The 25991-nt window shown below is 38.5% G+C and overlaps 1 protein-coding gene across 6 annotated transcripts in view; it reads right to left on the bottom strand.

The window, feature by feature from the left end:
• Positions 1–1581: 1581 nt before the first annotated feature.
• CHIC1 (cysteine rich hydrophobic domain 1) overlaps positions 1582–25991 on the bottom strand; it is a 124129-nt gene continuing 99719 nt past the window's right edge. For 2 of the 6 annotated variants that reach the window (XM_055266977.2, XM_055266980.2), the window contains 3 exons: positions 9309–9365; positions 8978–9037; positions 1582–7730 (listed from right to left, as the gene is read on the bottom strand). In XM_055266977.2, the coding sequence (XP_055122952.1) occupies positions 7680–7730; positions 8978–9037; positions 9309–9365 (168 nt within the window). In that variant the 3' untranslated portion in view covers positions 1582–7679. Of the gene's footprint in view, positions 7731–8977; positions 9038–9308; positions 9366–18434; positions 18561–25991 lie in introns of those variants that run through there. The other 4 variants (XR_010119636.1, XR_010119637.1, XM_055266978.2 and 1 more) reach the window with 4 other exon arrangements.

Here is a 25991-nt window from a genome sequence, read left to right as displayed (position 1 = left end):
TGAAGCAACAAGTAATCCAGAAGAGTTAGCTAAGATCATAGATGAAGCTGGCTACACTAAATAACATATTTTCAATGTAGGCAAAACAGTCTTATATTGAAAGACGACACCATCTAAGACTTTCATAGCTAGAGAGGGGAAGTCAATGCCTGGCTTCAAAGCTTCAAAGAACATGCTGACTCTTGTTAGGGGCTAAGCCAATGCTCATTTATCATTCCAAAAATCCCAGGACCTTTAAGAATTATGCTAAATCTTCTCGGCCTGTGTCCTACAAATAGAATAACAAAGCCCAGATGACAGCATGTCTGTTTACAGCATGGCTTACTATTTTAAGCCCACTATTGAGACCTACTGTTCAGAATGAAAAAGATTCCTTTTAAAATATTACTGCTCATTGACAACGCACTTAGTCACCCAAGCTCCGATGGAGATGTACAAGAAAATTAACGTTGTTTTCATGACTGCTAACACAATATCGATTTGGCAATCCATGGATCAACAAGTAACTCAACTTTCAAGTCTTTTTAGGAAATACATTTTGTAAGGCTATAGCTGCCATAGATAGTGATTCCTCTGATCGATCTCTGGGCAAAGTAAATTGGAAATCTACTGTAAAGGATTTACTGTTCTAGGTGCCATTAAAAACATCTGTGATTCATGGAAGGTCAAAATATCAATGTTAACAGGAGTTTGGAAGAAATTGATTCCAACCCCTCAAGGATGACTTTGAGTGATTCAACACTTCAGTGGAGGAAGTAACTGCAGGTGTGGTAAAAACAGCACGAGGATTAGAAGTGGAGCCTGAAGATGTGACTGAATTGCTGCAATTTCATGATAAGGCTTACAGATTAGCAAAAAAGTGGTTTCTTGAGATGGAATCTACTCCTGGTGAAAATGCTGTGAATACTGTTGAAATGACAACAAATGATTTAGAATATTACATAAACTTAGTTGATAAGTAGTAGCTAGGTCTGAGGGGACTGACTCCAATTTTGAAAGTTCTGTGGGTAAAATGCTATCAATCAGTATTGCATGCTGCAGAGAAATCTTTTGTGAAAGGAAGAATCAAGCAATATGGCAAACTTCACTGTCTTAGTTTAGGAAATTGCAAAAGCCACCCTAACCTTCAGCAATGACCTGCCCCATCAGTCAGCAGCCATCAACACTAAAGCAAGAACCCCCACAAACAAAAATATTATGACTTGTGGAAGGCTCAGATGATCACTAGTATTTTTTTAGCAATACAATATTTTAAATTAAGGCATGTACATTTTTTTTAGAAATAATGTTACTGCATACTTAATAGACTACATTATAAACACAAATTTTATATGCACTGGGAAACCCCAATATTTGTGTGACTTATTTTGGTTGTCTGGAACTGAATTCACACTTCTCTGAGGCATGTGTTTATGGCATAAAATACTTCCAGGATTGAACATTAACACTAGTATATGTGGAAAAAGGCCAGATACAAAATGCAATTTTTAAAAGGAAGCCTAAATTAATTGCCTTATAATGATGGACATACAGGGAAGGGAAGAAAGGAAGATGCATCAAAAAAACACAGAATTCAACTCATTAACATAGATTTACACTTTATTTTAAATTTGCATCCTGAGATAATAAAATTTTATCTGACAAGTGAACAATGACAGAAGCAGCAGTGAAAGTTTCAGAGAGGCAGGTATCCTTCATTTTGGCACAGCTGTATATAGATTGAGTTTTTCCAGGGAATTCATTCCTGGACTTAAGGGAGAAAAAATGAATTCATTCCACAGGCTATGTAACAATGCAAGATGCACGAAAGTTCTTAGTTTGGATGAACATATCCACTATTATTCTTTTCTGGTAAAGCTGTCCCAACAGGAATCCTCTGACAAAAAGTCAAAATCCTAGGCTTCTCCACCAGATATTTTTATCAATGCCCACTCTCTAGTTACCTGGATATCCTGTTCTTGCAGCCGGATTCATATTTGTATGTGGTTAGTCCAAGGAGGGCAAATTCGCTCGTAGATTATATGCTTTCAAACACTTGTTACTTGTTTCAAAGTCCAGGCATTAAAACAATTTTACACTATTTGCGTACTAGAAAAAATGGAAAATAAAAAGTCGAGATAAAAACAAAGAAATAAAATAACATTTGAGAAATTATTGCCTTGATTCATCATGTTGAATTTATATACAGAACTACTTTGAGTCAGAAATTGATATTTAGTCCAATGCTAGAATATGACATTATAACATTTTCCACATTTGTAATCCTATATATGTGTGTATGTATGAGCAACATGTACTGCAGGTGTACACACCTAAATAAATTAGGCCAGTGATATTCTAAAACAGAAAAAAAACTGAAGGCAAATTCTAACCTGAAGTTATATAGCCTAATATAGCCAAAACACACAAACACACACATTTCATTATTTAGAGACTAGGTAAGCAATCTGTGGAGAGGATCAAATAATCTTAATTCCTTTATAAAAGTGGTTCCCAACATTTTCACCATAAGAATCCCTTCATTATTCTTTTCCCATGTTTCCAAGTATTTAATAAGTTGCATATAATAGGATTTCTTATTTTATTATTAATCAAAAACATACTGCCATTCACAGCTTTTGAGAGAATATAGGCAAAATGCATGGAAATTCAATGTCTTAATTGGCTTGTGAAGCAGGAATATTATGGGTAAATGTATAATTTCTAATATACTTTTTGAAATATTACAAAAAGCTCAAGGATACCCTCCACTGCTATCATCTGCTGAAGTTGGGAACCACTGATTTACATCCACCTGCTTTCCTCCCTAAATATGTATTAACATAATACAATTACCCACGTTTAACACATAGGGGATTAATAACAAAATTTACTATTAAAACAATAGATCAACTGCAACAGTCATTCTGTAGGACCTGACTGAGAAAGAAAACATAGCATGGATTTAAAGAAATCTATTTAGAAATTATATAATTATGATATCCAGTATATCTTTCAGTCAACTTCAAAGCACACTAATATATGAAAATATCCTCAATTCCCCTGTGAGGTAGGTCCAGATTATCGTCCCCACTTCAACAATGAGGACGTGAGGTACAGAGGAATTAAGCAGCAGAGCCAATAATTAAACCAGAAGTGACTTGCATTTGAGTCCCATACCACTTTCCTTTCCACCTAATTTTATCAATTTGTCCAACAGATCTTTTTCAGGGTATGGAATTTGATTAGACACTAAAGTAAATGTTGGATAGGATATGAAATCTTTACATAAATGCCAAAGTGCATCCTCCAATATTTCCATTGTTGTTACAGCTATAATTCTTGCCTGAATACCAACTGCATAGACAGATTCTACACAGGCAAAGCACACAGACCTCAGTGCTCAGTTCCTAGGAAAACTACATTTACTCTTAGCATCACCGAGGAACTAAGGTCTAGCAAGCATCAGGTTCTTGGAGTCTGTGTGATAATTAACACATGTCAGCCAGCAGCTAGTCGGCAAATCAAACTTTTACTGCATGCAAGGCACTGTGAGAGTTTCCACCAAGGACGGTAGATCTGAGAATAATCATTCTGAGATTCTACAAAGGAAAAATGTCCTAAGAATTCTTTGAATCACAGAATGTTAAGTGATCTCTAATTTTTTGTCCAGCTCTAGGTTCCACCTCATAATTTTACAGAAGAGACAGACATGCAATTAAGATGACCTGCCTGGGGCCCACAATATTAGATCATTTCCTCATATAGTATGAATTTGACAAAGTTCACAGAAAATGGAACATACTCACAGGGTGCCATCAAAACAAAAAGGCTGGCTCAGAATCAGGTAAGAAAAATTTGGGGCAAGATAAGATCATTCATTTTTATATACAGATACATATCAATTGTTTTAGTCCACATACTACATGAACAGGTATTAATAAAACCTATTCATTTTTGTGGAAAATTTCCCAACTGTTTGCTATTTAAAGGAACCCAAATAATTTGACAGTTGTTGCAAAATATTTTTAAAGTATACTTTTATAGGCATAAGAGAATCTAATTGCAATAAATTTGAGCACTTACAATCAAATTAGCAAAAAGTATTTCCACTATATGAAACTGCTCCAGTTAATCAGGTGAATATAATTTCTATATCCTCCTAGGTCAATATAGTACATTTTAATACAATATTGTTTGAGAGCTTTATGTTCAAGTAGCAAGGTTTAATTTTTTTTAAATGGCAGCTTATTCATAAACAAAATAAAAATGCTAATGATCTTTTAAAGCTTTCATACATTTGTTCAAAGGCTTACACGTTTTTAAACTTTATTCAAATTTCATCAAAAATGGTAGATAAAACAGTTTGATTGCTCAGATAGTAGTGTTTACAGGCCATAATAATATGAATAGTATGTACATTAAATACTTAAATGGGTTTTGGTGGGGCTTTAATAAAAGACAACTGTCCTTCCAGAACTAAATTAAATTACATGTTTACTAGCATTAGAATTATACTGTTCTTTTAAGTGACTGATAGTCCGGTTCTGTAATATTTTGTCACTAATATATCATGATTGGGGAAAAGGAAGGAAAGAGGCTTTACATGATAAATAAAAGATAATACACTAGTAAAGTATTCTTAGTCCTAGTTGAAAAGGATGATTTCTAATCTAATGATCTACCAATTCATTTATTATGCTTCCTTACACGTAATGTGTTATCTTTGTTCTAAAAAGACAAGGCACTTCTCCACCTTCTTCTAAAGTTTTACTACAGTGGTCTCTTCCCTAAATTAGCGTAAGTGTTAGGAGGGAACAAAGAGTAGAGATATATCTGGGATGGAGTTAATAAATCTGTAAATAACACTTGCCCATATTAGTTATTAGGAATAAACATGTTATTGGCTTTTAGGACAAGCTTAAAAATAGCCAGTTGGACAAATTTATTAAGCCAGAATCTTGGGCCAAATGAGAAACATTGGAACATTAATTTTAAAAAACAATTTTAGCTTGTAACCTCAAAGCATTGTGAGATTTATATACTTTGGCAAATACATGTTGTTTTGCTCTGGAAACTATCACAAGTTTCATAAAGGAATATTATGTAACAAAGAAATTCAAAATTACTTTCTTCAGTCTAAAAACAACTTTCACAAAAGTATGTTACTAACCTAATGGAAAATTACAAGTATGTTCTGTCCTAAGCATAACAGAAAAAAGACTCCATGGGGGAGGAATTAATCACCAGTGTGCTGTGTCATTTTAGCATTCATTGCAACCAATTTCACTGAAAACAAAGCAACCCCCCCAAATATTACAAAATACTCAATTGCTAATCAGCCCCCTGCAAAGGAAAACAGTTTGAAAAAGTAGTCATACAAGAGAGGAAAAAAAATTGGTATTTTTTTGGGTGGTTGAAGAAACTAAGATGAGTCAACCACCATAACGAACAATAAAATAATAAACTTGAGTGATTAGAATAGGCTTTAAAATTAAGTTTACACATGCTGACAAATGGTTTTTGTGACAAATGCTACTGTAATTTGTATTATACTGTGTCATTTCCAGATACACTCTATTCCCATTCTCAATAATTGTTTCATGGAAACAATTCACTTCCTGCTGTTCTTTGAGCAAAACCAAGTGTGATTTATACATGGCAGAAAAAGTTCCTATGACCATCATATGATCAAATTCTAAGGTTACAGAAAAAAATAAGATTTCTAAGGACCAACACTTAAAAGCAATTATTCTATCAGTGAAAATGAGACATTTTGTATTATGCTGAAAATCGATTTTGGTATTAAAATATCACAGTTTGAAGCATAAATTTGATAACATTAACTGGAACATAAACCTCAGATATAATTTTTCCCTGACCTTAGCTATAAAACAAGACATTTGGTATACATTTTCAGAGGCTTCTACCTTGTCTATAAAAATACACCTTCAATTTTGCAGCAGGCAAACACATGATATTTGCAAGGCATACACATTACTAAAGGTTAGAGATCTGGGGTGACTGAGTGGCATAGAGGTAATGGGGCACAGAGGAAGGTGGAAAAGTGTTTGTGCAGACAATTATAATCACATATCAAATAGTGTCTTCTTTTTCTCTCTTTTTTAAACTGGTCAAGGACTGTGGATTTCAAATTAGGCATAAATTTTAAGAGTGGCTTAAAAAGGCTTGACCTTGTATGAAGAAATGATTGTTCACTTCACTGAGATGAATCTTGCCTAAAAGGTTTACTAAAAGCAGTAAGAGTAAGATGACAAAATATTATTGAGCCCTAGACACTTTTATTTTTAGCACTATGAATTACAAATAATGCCTACAAACAGGCATACATTTGCAGTTGAATTAATGTGATATAAAGCTTTCATTATACTGAATTTTCAAATTCTAGTTGTGTGGTGCTAGCAATCATTTTAATTGTGAAGAAAAATAGATGTACCAAATAAATGTTACATTTGTGCTGAATTTATAAACTAAAATACTTTTGTCTAAACACTTGTCTTTCCTCATTAATGTTTTATAAAAGATCTTCAAAAACAGAATTGAGAATTTTTTTTCAATTATGAATCAGCTGCTATACTCTTTAGCTACAGCTTCTCAATTAGTTCTCTCTCTTTCTCAAACTAGAATATCAGGGCTGCAGAAAGGTGTTAGTGGCTTTCAAGAGGGTCTAGATACCTTCTGAAGATGTCTGAAATCTCAAAATACTCCTTAAAGGTCATAATTGTGTGTATTTTTCAAAGGAAGAAAAGGCTAATAAATGCAGGATAGTGAGACTGTGAAATGTGTCAGATGTCAAATAATTTTTTTGTGGGAAGGAGTAGAGAACAAAATGGAAATTATTAAATGAAATGGAAAAATAAAGGTCATGGTTTCAGGTGCAATACAGAATATCTGAGATAATAATTTCAATTTTAATCCACTTGTTACAAAGGGCAACCTTGCCCTACACCTGAAATTCTTAACATACTCATTATGGCCTTGCCACAAAACAGCATGTTAGCAGTCTCTACATTCAAAGGGATGCTTGCAAACTTCATTCATATTAAAATCTACGTAAAATTGTTGGCAATACAATAAGAGTAATATTACATTATGTAAACCATGGCATACCACATTTTACATTATGCAAAGAGGCAATATTTACAAGTCTTTAGGAGTTTAAGTATTTTATCCACTAACATAAGTGATAAAGCAAAGTGCAGGACAAAACCAGTGCCATTAATTGCATGTCCTTTAAAAGCAGAGTAAAACCATTTCTAAAAGCTACCAAAAGCTTAAGTTTGTCCAGTAAGGGATTACAGAGCATCAAGTAGCCTAGAAAAATGATGCAAGTTTAGAAACAATGAGTATGAAAATTATAAGGCAGCATGCTCAGAACAAGTTTTTGTTTTTTAAACACCAACACTGATGATTTACCTTTAATGGCAACTATCTATATATGTATATGCACACACGCATGTGTGTGTATTTAAAATTGAGAGTGCAAAACACAAGCCTCATTGAAAGACAAAAAAGATGTGCAAATTTTCTTCATAAACCAACACAAAAGAGCAAGAAGAATATTCTACCATTATAAAGAATAAGTTGAACACAGCAAAGGAGACCATCTTCATTCCAAATCTACAAGGCACTAAGGGTAGGAAATGACAGGTAACACAGAAGTGACTGGATAAAACTCCTCAGTCAGGTCGGAATATGGGATATTTTGGTAAGAATTCTATTAGTATTACCTGCAAAATAAAAACAAGAATATATTTACAAATTATTTTTCATTTACTATAACTTATAAATAACCCAGAAAGTCTATAATCATTTTTCATAGGACAATATTTCAATCCTGCACCATATAAAGTAAGTGAAATACATGAAAAAATTATGTAAAGAACTTAAACCACAAGTTGTTATTAGATTGGCAATTTAAAAATTAAGCTGGCAAACAAAACTACTTATTGTAGCTAACAGATTTTACTATCTGATTTACAATAACTATTTGTCTAGGTTCACAGGAGCAAACTCCATTAAATTATATTATGTTTTCCCCCCACACCCCTGTCTTTTTGTTAGCAAAGTAGAGATTAAAAAAATGCTATACAGATTAAAAAATGCCTTTATATTAGATTTATATATTTTTCAATTAAAGCAACTGATATTAGTTGGAGATTACTAGCGTTCACAAGTTCTGAAAAATTAATGTGCCCAGATCAATTGAGTAAAACATATTAATTACAAAAGGTATGAAAATATAATTTAAAAAAACTCAGATATTTTTGAATGTTTTATCTATAATGAATTTTAGACTTGTGGTCATATGTATATTTTCCCCAAAATTATTCAAAGTGTAGAGAGATACCATGATAATCCTTACTTATGAAACACACATGGAATGTTTATTATTAAATATATACTACATATTGGAAGTTTGGATACATTTAATATTCATTTCAATGTTAATTATGCTAAATTGATCACATTGGCTATATGTGAATTTATGTTTTATGACTAAGATTGTATAGCTTTCAGTTAAAACAAAAATTAGAACCTACAGTTTCTTCACTAAAAGTTAAATGTCAGCCAAAAAAAAAAATAAATAAAGCCAGTAATAGGAATCCAGAATGCAGATGTCAACTCCTATTTTATGCAAGTTTTGACAAGATTACATTTAGAAATATTTGTTCAACAGCAGCTTTCCCCACCACCACATGCTATGGTTTGTGCCTATGTTAAATGATTAAGGTTGTACAATGTTTTCATTTCAGCATACTAACTGAAACTTTTCTAAGATCCAAATGATTGTTAGCTTTCAAGATATTTTAGGTTGGCTACAAATCTAAAGAAGATAGAAGAAAACCTCTATATTTCAATGGACAAAAGTTCTGGCTGAGGAGAAAAAAGAAGGAATAGTTGACAAATGATAAACACAGGAAAATGGTACATTTAGAATGAATAAAAAAATAATTAAAAACAACCTCATACTTACATACTCCATCATATTGCTAGTTTCACATTTCCTCTTAGTCAACTTCCAGTGCAAAGCAAGCTAAGAAAGTATAGTCTTGTTAAGAATTTTTATATTAACTTAAACTAATTACAACCTATACATTTGAATAAATCACTGAAAACAATCCAGGAAAAGTACAGGATACAAAACAGAGCACTTAAAAATACCTTGTAAAGAATATATATTAAAAATTGAGTATTAATTCTCTAATCCATTCCTTTGTGGCCTAAAAATTCCCATTTTGTATTTATTTTTCAATTTAATACTGCAAATATATGAATGGGGCACTTATTTGCTTAAAATTTCTTACCTTGTGATATAATCTGTTATTTTCCCATTCTATTAACTTCTGAATTGATCTTCTGGTCTAAGAAAAATGATCAAGACTTTGTTACAAGATGATCTGAAGAGCTTTGTAAACTATGTGCATCTATATTTTTCTGCCTACTTGTAACATCCCATTACTTTCTCCTTGTTTTTCTATTAGAAATGAGAAATAAGCAATATCAGTGGCAGAAAATGCTAAAAAGGAGTAAGATTTGGATGCCTATTATAATAAGATTATCTACCTATCAATCAGATTTTTATATATGCTTTTTAAAATGAAATATGTATGAATTTCTTTGTGTTGTGAGGCCATCTACTGGACTACTGTGAAAACCTAAACAATATACTAACTTGAGATAGTAGTCCATTTATGAATTTAATCTAGATTTTCACATAACTGTCATAGGATTACTTTAAATAATCATCTAATGCCAAGCTAATCTAATTTCTCATGGAAAGTTTTCCTACCACAGCTCCTGGCACAATACCTGTCATATAGCATTCAGTCAAGGTCTATAGGCTGAATAAAGCAAGCCAACATATATCAGAATTTCCACTGAAAAGAACATGTTAAATACAGCCAGTGGAAAAACTTATACTTAGAAAAATATAAACCAGAGAAGCAGTAATGTAGCAAAGAGGGGGACAGAGACTGAGTTTCTTCATTTAGAATCTGTGTATTTTGTAGGGAGTACATAATGTTAAAAAAACTTTTCAAAACATTAAAATAAAAGATGACACCTACCTAGCCAATCAAGGACATTGCCAACACCAGTGTGCCCTACCTGAGAACTAATGGACCCACCCACTGGCCCACCGCAGACACTGCCAGCACCTACATCCTCCTCCCAGGGCCCCAAGGACTATCTGGCCTGGGAGCCTGAAGAGCAAACTTCTTGGCCCACTGGGACCTGCATGCCCTGAGTGAGGGCCTGAGGACTGGCCCATCCAGGGCCTGCTGCCACCACTTTTTACACCTGCATGGCCCACCCATGGTCCAAAGATTGACATACTCAGGGCAAGCCAAATGCCAGTGCCCCGCATGCACCATCTAGGGGCTTGAGGACCAGTCTACCTGGCATTGCTGTCCCAAACAAAGCCTTACCACAGCCTCCACAATCAACTGCAGCCTGAGCCACTAAGGAACTCAAAGACACTGCTGAAATTGATTACAGCTGAAGTAATCAAAGGAGATTACACTGTGCTGCCCATGCAGAACCAAAGCCAAAGCACCCTACCCAACCAACATTATAGATACATCTACAGGAAAAACTCTTTCTCTATGGGAGCTACTCCATACAAATGAATGAAGTGGCAATTATAGCAGATGTGGATATCAATGTAAGTACAAAAAAAGAAAAAAACAACCTCCAAAAGGACACAATAATTTTCCAGCAACAGACTCCAAAGAAAATCAAATTTATGAAGTTCCTGAAAAGGCATTAAAAATGATCTTAAGAAAATTGAGATATAAGAAAACAAACAAGATTTAAAACTCAGGAAAGCAATTAAAAATCTAATGAGAAATCCAACAAAGATATCATTAAAAGGAACAAAACAGAAATTCCAGAACTGAAGAATTCAATGAATGAAATTACAGATACAATAGGGAGCTTCAACAATAGACTAGACAAGCAAAAGACAATTTCTGAACCTGAAGACAAATCTTTTGAAATAACCTAGGCAGGAAAAACAGGATAAAAAGAAAAAGAATAAAGAAAGCCTTTGTGACACCATCAAGCAAACAAATTTTTGAAGTGTGGGAGTTCTAGAAGAGAAGAGATGGATAAAAAAACATATTCAATGAAATAATAACTGAAAACTTCCCAAGTCTTGGAAGAGATATAGATATCCAAATACAGAAAGCTCAAAGACTCCAAAAGAGATTCAACTGAAAAGGTCGTCTTCAAGGCACATCATAGTCAAACTGTCAAAGTCAGAATCAGAATTCCAAAAACAGCAAGAGAAATGCAGCAAGTCACATATAAGGGAATTCACATCAACTAACAGGAGATTTCTCAGCAGAAACCTTGCAGGCCAGGAGAGACTAGACAGATCATCTGAACAGAGAATTAAAAAACAAATATCAGACTTAAACTGCACTATAGACCAAATAGACCTAATAGACATTTACAAAACATTTCATCCAACAATTGCAGGATACACATTCTTCTCATCAGCACATGGAACATTTTCCATGACAAAAAACATGTTAAGTAAAAAACTGTCTCAAATGTAAGAAAATCAAAATCATATCAAGAATCTTCTCAGACCACCATAGAATAAAACCAGAAATCAATAACAAGAGGAAATTTGGAAACTGTACCAATACATGGAAATTAAATAATGTGCTCCTGAAAGACCACTAGGTCAATAAAGAAATTAAGGAGAAAATAAAGTTTCCAAAAATGAAAAGGAAAAGCACACCAAAACCTGTAAGATACAGCAAAAGCAATATGAAGAAAGAAGTTTATAGCAATAAATGCCTACATCAAAACAGTAGATTTGAAAGAAAGAATATAATGATGCACCTCAAGGAACTAGAAAAGCAAGAACCAACCAAACCTAAAATTAGAAGGAAAAAATAATATAGATCAAAGCAGAAAAAAATAGAGACTAAAAAATATGAAAGATAAATGAAAGAAAAAGTTGGTTCTTAAAAAGATAAAGTAGACAAACCATTAGCTAGACTAAGAGAAAAAGAAAAGCCAAATAAAGGGGGAGGGGCGAAGATGGCCGATTAGAAGTAGCTGTGGTCCACCACTCTCAAGGAGAGGAATGAAAGGGGTGAGTGAATATAGCACCTTCAACTGAAATATCTAGGTTCTCACGTTGGGACTGATTAGAGAAATAACTCGACACACAGAGAACAAAAGCAGGGTGGGGCAATGGCCCACCTGGGAGTGACATGGAGCCAAGAGAAACCCCACCCCCAGCCAAAGGAAGCAGTGAGTGACTGTGTGACCCTGGGAAACCATGCTTCTCTCACAGATCTTTGCAACCCACAGATCAGGAGATCTCTTTGTGAGCCCATGCCACCAGAGCCTTGGGTCCAACACAGAGCTGTATGGAGTCTTGCAGAGCAGCTGCTCCGGCATGCACAGAGACCCAACAGCTTTGCATACTCTGGCCCGGAGATCCCCAATGAATGTGTCTGCAACTCAGGCAAGACAGGAGGTCTGCATATATGCCTAGGAAGGGGGTAGAGTCCAGGGAGCCGAGCAGCATGTTCTGCAGGCCACATTTCCACCTCACTTCACAAGATAATAACCACTGGCTTGGCATCCTAGTTGGCCTCAGGCAACAGGGAGAGGGACAGGTGCCATCTCTGCCATTTGGTCAACTCAGCTGTTCTAGCCTGTGGGCTTTGTAGAGTCCAAATGGTCTGGAGGAGAAAGGGGTTCCCCAGCAACGCAGCACAGTGGCTTGGCCAGATTGTTTCACTAGACTGCTTCTTTAAGTGGGACCAAATCCATTCTTCCACACTGGGCAGGACCTCCCAGCCGGATCCTCCAGCCACGCCTGCAGGCAACTATTAGGGATAGAGCTCTGATCTCTCCCTGAGACATAGTGTGGTGGGGGGTGGGCAGGGGGTGGAGGAGGAAGGTCACCACCTGGGTTGGCTGGACAACTCAGCAGTTCCACCATGTGGGCTTAGACATTCCAAACAATCCAGATGAGGAAGGGTCCCCTGAGTAGTGCAACATAGTGGCTTTGCCAGATTGTAGCCAGACTGCTTCTTTAAGCAGGGCACTGATCCATTCCTCCTCACTGGGCAGAACCTCCCAGCAGGACCTTTCAGCCATGCCTGCTGGCACCTATTAGGGACAGAGCTCTGATCTCTCCCTGGGATGGAGTGCCCGGGAGAGAGGAAAGCCACCACTTGGGTTGGTTGGTCACTCAGCTGTTCCAGCCTGCTAGCTTTGGAGAGTCCAAGCGCACAGGGGCAGACATGGTTCCCCACTATGACACAGCTGTTCTGTTAAGGCGTGACCAGACTGCTTCTTTAAGTGGGACCCTGATCCACTCCTCCTCCTGAGGTGCGGCCTCCAAGCTGGAACCTCTGGCCACCCCTCCCCACCTCTCCCTGGGATAGAATGCCTGAGGGGCGAGGCAGGCTGCCAACTTGGCTGTTTGGGCTTATCAGCTGGTCTAGCCTGTGGGCCTTGAAAAGCCCAAACTGATCGGGGGCTGAAGGGATCACCAACACAGCATAGCTGCTCTGCCAAAATGCAGCTGCTCTGCCAAAATGCAGCTTAAGTGGGTGCCTGATCTTGTTCCTCTTGACTGGGAGAGACCATCAAACGGGTCTCCAGTTACCTTCTACAGGCATGTTCAGGCTGGCAAAAGGTCAGTACTGCCCTGGAATGGAGCTTCCAGAGGAATAGGCTGACTGCCATCTTTTCTGTTTTGCAGTATTCACTAGTGATACCTCCAGGTATGAGAAAACTGAGGCAACTAGGGTCTAGAGCGGACCCCCAGCAAACTGCAGCAGCCCTATGGAACAGAGGCCAGACTGTCAGAAGAAAAACAAAGAGAAAGCAACAATAAAAAAACACAAAAACCCCATCCAAAGGTCAGCAACCTCAAAAATCAAAGATGAAAAAGAACAAAAAAATGCTAAAAACTCAAAAATCCAGAGTGCCCCTGTTCCTCCAAATGACCACAACACTGCTCCAGCAAGGGCTCAGAACTGGGCTGAGGCTGACATAGCTGAAATAACAGAAGTAGGCTTCAGAAGGTGGGTAATAATGAAATTTGCTGAGCTAAAGGAGCATGTTGTAACCCAATGCAAAGAAGCTAAGAATTATGATAAAACAATACAGGAGCTGACAGCCAAAATAGCCAGTTTAGAGAGGAAAATAACTGACATGCTAGACCTGAAAAATATACTACAAGAACTTCACAATACAATCACAAGTATTAATGGGAAAGTAGACCAAACAAAGGAAAGAATGTCAGAGCTGGAAGACTATCTTTCTGAAATAAGCCGGGCAGATGGCAATACAGATAAAAGAATGAAAAGGAATGAACAAAACCTCTGAGAAATATGGAATTATGTAAAGTGATGGAATCTATGACTGATTGGGGTACCTGAAAGAAACAGGGAGAATGGAACCAAGTTGGAAAACATACTTGAGGATATCATCTAAGAGCACTTCCGCAAACTAGCTAGACAGGCCAACATTCAAATTCAAGAAATGCAGAGAAACCCAGTAAGATACTCCACGAGATCATCCCCAATGTATGATCATCAGATTCTCCAAGGTTGAAATGAGAGAAAAAATGTTAAGGGTAGCCAGAGAGAAAGGCCAAGTCACATACAAGGGGACGACTAAGAGCAGTCTTCCATGAGACTAAGAGCAGACCTCTTAGTGAAAAACCTTACAAGCCAGAAGAAATCAGGGGCCAATATTCAACATTCTTAAAGAAAAGAATTTTCAACACCCAAATTCATGTCTGGCCAAACTAAGCTTCATAAGCAAAAGAGAAATAAAAACCTTTTCAGACAAGCAGATGCTGAGGGAATTTGTTACCACCAGACTTCCCCTGCAAGAGCTCCTGAAGAAAGCACTAAATATGGAAAGGAAAAACTGTCATCAGCCACTACAAAAACATACTTAAGTACATAGACCAATGACACAAGGAAGCAATCACATAAACAAGTTTGCAAAATAACCAGCTAACATCATGATGAAAAAAATCAAATCCATACATAATAACACTAACCTTAAATGTAAATGGCTAAATGCCCCAATTAAAAGACACAGAATGACAAGCTGGATAAAGAACAAAGACATATTGGTATGCTGTCTTCAAAAGACCCATCCTACATGCAAAGACAAAAATATGCTAAAAATAAAGGGATGGAAGAAAATTTACCAAGCAAATGAAATGCAGAAAAAAGCAGGGGTTGCAATCCTAGTTTCTGAAAAACCAGACTTTAAACCAACAAAGATCAAGAAAGACAAAGGAGGGCATTACATAATGGTAAAGGGTTCAATTCAACAAGAAGAGCTAACTACCTAAATATATATGCAACCAATACAATAGCACCCACATTAATAAAGCAAGTTTTTAGACATTTTCAAAAGGCTTAGACTCCCACACAATAATAGTGAAAGATTTTAACACCCCACTGACACTATTAGATAATTGAGATAGAAGATTCACAGACATTCAGGACTTAAACTCAGCTCTGGATCAAGCGGACCTGATAGATATCTAAGAACTTTCCATCCCTGAAACAACAGAATATACATTCTTCTCATCGCCACATGGTATTTACTCTGAAATTGATCTCATAATTGGAAGTAAAACACTCCTCAGCAAATGCAAAGAACAGAAATCATAATAGTTTCTCAGAGCACAGAAAAATCAAATTAGAACACAAGATTAAGAAATTCACTCAAAACCACTGTAATGGTTATTACTGAGTGTCAACTTGGTTGGACTGAAGGATACAAAGTATTGATCCTGGGTGTGACTGTGACGGTGTTGCCAAAAGAGGTTAACATTTGAGTGAGTGGGCTGGGGAAGGCAGATCCACCCTTAATCTGGTGGGCACAATCTAATCAGCTGCCAATAAATATAAAGCAGGCAGAAAAATGTGAAAAGGAGAGACTGGCCTAGCCTCCCAGCCTACATCTTTCTTCCATGCTGGATGCTTCCTACCCTTGAACACTGGACTCCATGTTCTTCTGTTTTGGGACTCGGACTGTCTCTCCTTCCTCCTCAGCTTGCAAACAGCCTATTGTGGGACCTTGTGATTGTGTAAGTTAATATGTAATAAACTCCCCAATACAATCACACAACTGCATCGGAACTGAACAATGTGCTCCTAAATGACTCTTGGGTACATAATGAAATTAAAGCAGATGTAGGAGATTGGTCATGGTGGTGGGAGAAATTATAGAAAAAATGCAAACCTTGTTGGAAGGCCGGGAGGTTTTGCAAAAGCTTCGAAAGATAATTTGGCTGAAGGCAGCCAAATTCTCTTATCCAGAGCCTGAGAGCAAACAGTAGATAACAACGAAGTGTAAAGGAACTGATCTAGATAAGTTAGTTTACTTAGGCCTCAGAACCTGGCCTTTAATCATTTGTTTGCAGGACTGCTCTCTCCAGGGGGGCGACCATGTTAATTACCCACAAGTGTGTTGACTCAAAGCCTTTGTCATTAAATCTGTACTAAATAAATCCCCGCAGCACTGGCTTGTCAGGGCCACAGCTGCTGGGACTCTTTATGGTGCCCTTCTTGGTGTCTGTGGGTGCCCCAGACCCCTAGCCACGCGACCAGGCAAAAAACCTGTGTCTGTGTACATTTTTTCATCCATCATTCTGCCAGGGTCTGCTGGTCCGACCCGGCAGCTGGTGCCCTGTGGGAGAAATAGCTGCAATGGATCGCAATGGAACCCTTGAAAATGAAGATGAAGAGACTGCACAGTCAGTAAGTCATTGGTGCCTGCTCGGGATTTGCAAGTTTGAGGACGTTGTTCATGCTAGGGTTTCATCATGGGACAACAGTTATCAGCTCAACAGCAACAGTATATAAAAGTATTGAAACAGCTGCTTAAAGCTAGTGGAGCCTCGATTTCGCAGGCTTAATTAAGGGACCTAATGCAAACTGTTGTTTCCCATAACCCATGATTCCCGGAAGAAGGTATGCTAGATGTAGAGCTCTGGGAACAAGTGAAGAGAAATCTTCAAGAACATCATGTACAAGGGCAATGGGTCCCAGTAACATCTCTAATAGTATGGGCTTTAGTAAGGGCTGCTTTGGTCCCACTATACACAGAAAAGCCTAAAAGGAAGAGGGAAGAGGAACCATCACCTACCTTTCCACCTCCACCTCCCTCAGCCTTGCCGTTTCTGGGCAAAAATAATAAAGAGGAAAGGGAGGTTTTGCCTGAGCCCCCTCCTCCAATAAATTGGAAAAAAGACAAGGGATACACTACAGTTATGGGACCCTGTCTTAGGCAAGTGGCATTAGAAGGGGAGCTCTTGGCCTGCCTGTTAATGCAAAATTGACAAGGCAATCAGGTATATAAACCCATTTCTTTTAACGTTTATAAAAAGATAAAAAGCATTAAAGCAAATGGAGTTGCTAGCCCATTTATGAAAGGAATAATTGAAGCCATGGCAGACAACTTCTGTATGACCCCATGGGACTAGTCAGTGCTAGCTAAAACAACTTTGAAGCCCAGCCAATACCTCCTCTGGAGGGCAGAATATGATAAGTTGTGCGAACAACAAGCCAACCAGAATCAAGTGGCCAGGCAAGACACAACCACTGCTATGCTCCAGGGGAGGGGGTCCCCATTCCAATGAACAACAACAACTAAATTTTGATCCCCAGGTCTATACACAAGTGTCTTTGTGTGATCTCAGGGCTTGGGACTGAATTCCCCAAAGTGGAGTTCAACAGGGATCTTTTGTAAATGTTCGACAAGGGCCTCAGAAGCCATTTGTTGAATTTATCAATTGGTTAACCCAGGCAATTAAGAGACAAATTAGTCACACCCAGGCCACTGATGTCTTATTGTTGCAATTGGCTTATGAAAATGCTAACATCGACTGCCAGCAAGCAATGCAGGCAATCAGAGGAAAGGCAGCCACAGTCAGGGAACTTATACGAGCATGTCAACTGGTGGGGACTAAAACACACAAAGCCAAAATATTGGCTATGGCATTAAGGCCTCCTGAAGTGAAAAGGGAGAGAAACCCAAATTGTTTTCTATGTGGAGAGCCAGGTCATATGAAGCAGGAATGTCCCCCAATAATAGAGACTAAGGTAACTCAGGAAAACAACCCATTTCTATATGCCCCGATGTAAAAAGGGAAACATTGGGCAAATCAATGCAGGTCCAAATTGATAAAAACAGCAACCCCATAAGTAACTTCATGAGGGACTGGTCCCAGGCCCTGCTCTAAACTGGAGCAATGCCAGTGGCTTTCCTTGGTCAGATGAAAAGCCCACAGTCCTCTCTCTCAGAGCTGCCACCACTGGGAGCACAGGACTGGACTTACTCTGCCCCAAAGAATTAGGGCTAAAAGAAGGAGAAGACCCTAAAAGTGTTGCAACTGGGATCTGGGGCCCCTGCCTCCGGGAACAGTGGGATTAGTCCTAGGGCGATCAAGTCTATCCAGTAAAGGAATTAATGTGCTTACCGGGGTAGTGATTATCAAGGTGAGATACTAGTTATGATGGAATGTAAAGGTCTGCATATTCTTCCCCCTGGATCAAAGATAGCTCAGTTAATACTCTACTGTACTGGCTCCCCAACACCCAGGGAAAAGAAATGGGAAAGGGAAGTTTTGGAAGCACGGGAGCCACAGGAGTATATCTGAACCAATTAATCACTGATCAGAGACGCATGATTACCTTAAAACTTGGAAATAAAAATTTTACTGGCTTATTGGACACAGGGGTAGACATTTCGATAATCAGTCATCAAAACTGGACAGAAACTTGGCCTTGGGTCACTCAGAAACAAAAAATTGTCAGCGTCGGGGAAGCACACACAGCCAAGCAGACCACATGCCCCCTAACATGTTGCAATTCAGAGGGAAGAAAGGCAGTTATACAACCTCTAATCATGCCCATCCCTGTTAATCTTTGGGGAACGAGACCTATTAGCCCAATGGGGGAGTCACTCTGCAGACCCCTTTCTAATAATGGCCACTGTTATTATCCCTCCCCTACCCCTGACATGGCTCTCTCAAGATCCAATTTGGGTAGCACAGTGGCTTTTAAAGGGAGAAAAATTACAAAGAGCCCATGAATTAGTTGAGCAATTAAAAGCCGGCCATATAGAACAATCAAACAGCCCTTGGAATTCGCCCATCTTTGTCATTCCCCAAAAGTCTGGTAAATGGAGACTTTTGAATGACCTATGGGCTATCAATGCTAATTTGCAACCTATGGGACCCCTTCAACAGGGCCTCCCTTCCCCCATGGTGATTCCTCAAGATTGGCCTATAGTTGTTATTGACCTAAAAGACTGTTTTTATACTATTCCCCTTGCAGAACAGGACAGAGAAAAATTTCCATTTACAATACCAGCTATCAATAATGAAAGGCCAGCTCGCTGATTTCATTGGAAAGTGCTTCTTCAAGGAATGCTGAACAGTCCTACCACGTGTCAGTATCATGTAAATCAAGCTTTGCTCCCCAATAGAAAATAATTTCCTAATTGCACAATTATTCATTTTATGGATGATATTTTACTAGCAGCCCCAATGAGCCAGTACTTTTAAGTTTATATGCCTCTGTTGTAAAGAATACAGTTAAGAGGTTTAATCATAGCACCTGAAAAAGTACAAATGTTCTCTCCTTGGAAATATCTCAGGTACATCCTAACTTTCTGATGAGTAAGACCTCAAAAGGTTTAAATTAAATACTAGCAACTTGCACATCTTAAATGATTATCAGAAATTACTAGGCGATATTAACTGACTTCACCCCACCTTGGGCAAAACTACTGATAAGTTACAAAACCTGTTTTCTATCTTAAAGGGTGATGCTGCCCTAGACTCTTGAAGGTATTTAACTCCTGCAGCAAAAAGGGAAATAGAAGAAATACAGCAAGCTATTTCTCAGAGGCAACTAGATCGCATAAGATCCACAATATTCAGTTCAGTTGTTTGTTTTTCCCACTAAACATTCCCCAACAGGGTTAACAGGACAGATGCCCCCAGGGCTGAGCTTTCTAGAACAGGTTTTTTGCTCACTACTGGGACTAAAACACTCTCTCCCTGTATCCAACTAGTTAGTAAAGTCATCCATTCAGGTGGCAGACGATGCAATCAGTTGCTAGGTTATGACCCTGATGTCATCAGAATTCCTTTAAGTAAAAAGCAATTCGAAGCAGTATTGCCCTTATCTTTAGACCTGCAAATAGCACTTTCTGATTACACAGGCCATATAGAGCATGCCCTTCCTGCTGATAAACTACTTCAGTTCTTGTCTCATACTTCTGTGGTTTTGCCTACAAAAATATTTCATTCCCCCATACCTAACGCTTTAACACTGTTTACGAATGGCTCTGGTAAACATGGAAAAGTGGCTGTTTGGTGGAGACCGCATAATTCCCTCACTGATTCTGGATTTACTAGCACTCAGAGAGCTGAAGTTGGAGCCCTGGAAACTTTTTCTGCTCAGCCCATCAATATTGTTAGTGACTCTGCTTATTCTGTTTATTTACTGCAGAACCTTGAAACAGCCCTCATGAAGTCCACTCTGGAGCCCACCCTGTGTGCACTTTTTCTTCGACTTCAGCAACCGCTAGATTAATGCACACATCCAAATATCACATATTTGAGCCCACAGCTCACTGCCTGGCCCATTGGCTTATGGCAATGATCAAGCAGACCTGCAAGTTATGACATTACTGCTTGATCAAGCCACCCAACTGCATCAATTTTTCCACCAAAATTAGAGAAACTTAACAATTTCAACTTCCCCAGAGACTAGCTAAACAAATTATCCTGCAATGCCCAGATTGCCAGCTCACAGGCATGTCCCCTCCTTCAAGAGGTGTTAACCCTAGAGGACTAGAACCTAATCAGTTATGGCAAACAGATGTTACACACGTCCCTGAATTTGGAAAACTAAGATATGTACATGTATTTGTTGATACCAACTCTCACTTAATTAGCACTCATGTCTTTCCTAGAGAGTCCACCTGACACGTCATTAAACATCTTCTTTTAACTTTTGCCTTTATGGGGCAGGCCACAAAAATTAAAACTGACAATGGTATGGTTTATGCCAGCTCACAATTTCAACAATTTTGTCACACATGGAAAATCCAACATTCCACAAGCATCCTGTATAACCCCCAAGGACAGGCCATAGTAGAACGTACCCACGCCACCCTTAAAAATATGCTCAAAAAACAAAAAAGGGGGACTATGACTAAGGACCCTGCAACACCACTAGCACAAGCCTTATCTATCCTTAATTTCTTAAATTTAAATGATAAATTTCAATCAGCTGTAGAAAAGCACTTTGCTAAAACCTCTCAAGACATAAAGCCCACCGTTTTATGGAAAGACATAAACAGTAATGTATGGTGTGGTCCAAATAATTTGTTAATGTGGGGAAGAGGATATGCTTGTGTTCACACCCCCTCAGGTCCTCTTTGGATTCCAGCACGATGCATCAAACCATACCATGGCGTGGCTAGGACCCAACCCGGTACCAGAAATGAAGAAAATGACCCTGCAGGATCTGCAGCCCCAGACGATGCAGCTCCCTTGGACGACACAAGCCCTGGACATTATCGGGGGGATGCTGAAGAAGACAACCCTGGAGGCTGAGCGAATCCTGCTCTGGACACAAGACACCATTCACTCCAGATAATTTGTTCCTTGCTATGCTCTCTGTTGTACACAGCAACTTGCGTAGGGTATTAATCCTTTTTATGCTCTTGCTTTGTCTGCAACCTGTACCTGCTACACTCTATTGGGCTCATGTCTTGCATCCGCCTTTCTTCTGCCCTGTCACCTGGGCAGACACCCCCTTTCCAGCCTCTAATAATGTAACTGCTTGGCTAGGAAGAATAGATTTACCCCCAGTGGGGTCCCTCATTAATGGCACACATTGGACTAAGGTGCCAGGTAACACTACATATCACTCCACTATCCTCCTACTGTGTGTAAGTTATAAAAGTTCTAACCCTTACTGTGTACCTGCCCAAACACAATTATGGCTACATCATGGTAAAGGAAATGCCTTAACAGTCTTAGTTGCAGGTAGCCTCAAACTGGGCAACACCACCAATGCTACTTTCCCCAGCATTCCTCCCTGTGCTAAAGAACAAAGCCAAGAAAGTAATGGATTCCACTTTGGCTGGGAGGTCTGTCATGGGGGACAAGCCCGTAGCCTCCAGTTAGGCAATTATAACATCTTAGACTGGAGCTCCCACAGCCATTTCAGGGTGATCATACTGATGTCCGCGTCTATCATGGCATCAATGACAGTTTCGTAGCCACATCCTGCTCCCCTATAATTTGGGCCAATAGGGGAATGGGGTATCCCAGGCCCCAAGTAAAGTCCATGCCACCCCAAGACACTTTATGGTGCCTAGGACATCTTAGCACCTCCCTTAACACCTAGCATGGGACATATCATAATTCCAATCACAATTACACTATGACATTTTTTCATAATCACACTGATCAGTGCCTGATTTGCACTACCCATCCATATGTTTTCCTTATGGGAACCAATATTTCCATTACATTCCAAAACTCCACGTTTGTGACCTGAGTGCAGGGACAGGCTTGGTTCGCCTCTTGTATCACTAATTACAATATATCTAATTTAAATTACAAGTGTCATGTTATTAAGGAGACAATCTAAGGCATTCCTGCCAGTCAATTTGACATGCGATTGGCAAGGTTCCTCTGCTCTTACCACCTTAGAACGTTCCCTGTCCCAGGTCAGACACAAAAGATTCATAGTTACACTTACAGCCTTTATATTCTCAGCCATAGTCATCCTAGCAACTGCTAGTGTTGTTGTAGCATCTATTACTGAATCACTACAAACAGCTACTTTTGTAGACAATTTGGCCAGGAACGTGTCTAATGAATGTCTCTTACAGCAGGGTATAGATCAAAAGATTCTTGCACATCTGAAAGCCCTCGAAATATGTGCCTTGAAATATGTGGGGAAGCAACAAGATGCAGTGGCATTCCGACAGCAATTAAACTGTGACTGGGAGCTTAAGCACATCTGTGTCACCTTTCTACCTTGGAATAATCAATACATAGTTGAGATGAGGTGAAACAACACCTCTGGTGAACCTTTCATGATAATTTAACAGCAGATGTAAAGCAACTTAAAACTAAAATTCTAGAATCCCTAAATGCCATAGATCTATACATTCAAAAAACAGCCATATGGAAGGGTGTGCAAGAACATCACTCCCGGATAGACCCCTACTCCTGGGGGTCACTCTTTGATTTGAAAAGAATGTTGCTAATTATACTCATGTTGGTCTTACGTTACTTGAAAATTGTAGGATGCAAAGCTGGAATACGAGTTATAACTGCTGTGCCAGACAAACCTATTGCTGCACACATCTGCACTCTTCAATCAACAAAACCTGATGCAAAAAAAAAAAAAAGAAAGAAAAGGGGAAGATGTAGATCATTCAGGGTGGTGGGAGAAATTATAGGAAAAACACAAACCTTCTTGGAATGCCAGGTTTTGCAAAAGCTTTGAAAGATAATTTGATGGAAGGTAGCCAAATTCTCTTATCCAGAGACTGAGAGCAAGAGGTAGATAACAAGGAAGTGTAAAGGAATTGATCTAGATAAGTTACTTTACGTAGGCCTTTAATCATTTGCATGCAGCACTGCTCTCTCCAGGGAGGTGACCATGTTAATTACCCACAAATATGTTGACTCAAAGCCTTTGTCATTAAATCTGTACTAAATAAATACCCACAGCACTGGCTTGTCAGGGCCACAGCTGCTGGGACTCTTTATGGCACCCTCCTCAGTGTCTGTGGGTGGCCTGGTCCCCTAGCTACACGGCCAGGCAAAAAACCTGTGTCTACATAAATTTTTTTCATCCATTGCTTGGCCAGGGTCTGCTGGTCAGACCTGGCAGACAGAAATCAAGAAGTTCTTTAAACAAACGAGAACAAAGATAAAATGTGCCAGAATCTCTGGGATGCAGCTAAAGCAGTGTTAAGAGGGAAATTTATAGCACTAAATGTCCACATCAAAATGCTAGAAAGACCTCAAGTTAGCAACCTAACATCACAACAAAAAGAACTAGAGAACCAAGAACAAACATGCCAAATTTAGTAGCAGATAAGAAATATGCAAGATCAGAGTGGAACTGAAAGAGATAGAGACACAAAAAGAAACCTTCAAAAAACAAATCCAGGAGCTGGATTTTTTTTTTTTTTTAATAATAAAATAGAATTCTACCTAGACTAATAAAGAAGAAAAAAGAGAAGATTATCAAGTAAACACAATCAGAAATGATAAGGAAAATAACACCATTGACCACACAGAAATACAACCAACCATCAGAGAATACTATAAATACCTCTATACACATAAACTAGAAAATAAAGAAGAAATGATATTTTCCTGGGCACATACAACCTCCCAGGACTGAACCAGGAAGAAAGTGAATCCCTGAATAGACCAATAATGAGTTCTGAAATTGTGGCAGTAATAAATAGCCCACCAACCAAAAAAAAAAAACCCAGGACCAGGATTCACAGCTGAATTCTAGCAGAGGTACAAAGAAGAGCTGGTACCATTCCTACTAAAACTATTCCAATAAATTGAAAAGGAGAGACTCCTCCCTAATTTATTCTGTGAAGCCAGCATCATCCTAATACCCCAAAATGGCAGAGATACAACAACAACAACAAAACCTTCAGGTCAATATCCTTGACAACATCAATGCAAAAATCCTCAACAAAATACTGGCAATCCAAATCCAGCAGCACATTAAAAGGCTTATCCACCATGATCAAGTTGTCTTTCTCCCTGGAATACAAGGTTGGTTCAACATATACAAATCAAAAACAGAAGTAAAGAAAAAAACTACATAATTATCTCAACAGACCAAAAAGGCCTTCAATAAAATTAAACATCCCTTCATGTTAAAAGCTCTCAACAACCTAGATATTGAAGGAATATACCTCAAAATAATAAGAGCCATAAATGAAAAACCTACAGCCAATATCATACTGAATGAGCAAAAGCTGGAAGCATTCTCCTTGAAAATTGGTAAAACACAAGAATGCCCCCTCACCATTCCTATTCAACATGGTATTGGAAGTTCTGACTAGGGCAATTAGGCAAGAAAAAGAAATAAAGCATATTCAGATATCAAGAGAGGAAGTTAAACTATCTTTATTTGCAGTTGACCTGATTCTATATCTAGAACATCCTAATGTCTCAGCCCAAAAGCTTCTTAAGTTGATAAGCAACTTCAGGAAAGTTACAAGATGCAAAATCAATGTGCAAAAATCACTGGCATTCCTATACACCAACAACAGGCAAGCCAAGAGCCAAATCATGAATGAACTCCCATTCACAATTTCCAAAATAAGAATATAAAATACGGCTGGGCACGGTGGCTCACACCTGTAATCTCAGCACTTTGGGAGGCCGAGGTGGGTGGATCACGAGGTCGGGGATCAAGACCATCCTGGCTGACATGGTGAAACCCCGTCTCTACTAAAAAACACAGAATAATTAGCCGGGCATGGTGGCAGGCACCTGTAGTCCCAGCTGCTCTGGAGGCTGAGGTGGGAGAATGGCGTGAACCCAGGAGGTGGAGCTTGCAGTGAGCTGAGATCGTGCCACTGCACTCCAGTCTGGGTGATGGAGTAAGACTCCATCTCAAAAAAAAAAAAAAAAATTAAAAAAGAATATAAAATATCTAGGAATATAGCCTACAAGGGAAGTAAAGGACCTCTTCAAGGAGAGCTACAAAACAGCTCAAAGAAATCAGAAATGACACAAACAAGTGGAAAAAATTCCATGCTCATGGATAGGAAGAATCAATATTGTGAAAATAACCACACTGCCCAAAGCAATTTATAAATGCAATGCTATTCCCATTAAACTACCACTGACATTCTTCACAGACTTAGAAAAACTGTTTTAAAATTCATATGACAGA

This window comes from Symphalangus syndactylus, chromosome X (genome assembly GCF_028878055.3).
Source record: "Symphalangus syndactylus isolate Jambi chromosome X, NHGRI_mSymSyn1-v2.1_pri, whole genome shotgun sequence".
Taxonomy (NCBI): domain Eukaryota; kingdom Metazoa; phylum Chordata; class Mammalia; order Primates; family Hylobatidae; genus Symphalangus; species Symphalangus syndactylus.
The sequence above is the reverse complement of the archived record's forward strand: the minus strand, read 5'-3'. Positions and strand labels throughout refer to the sequence as shown.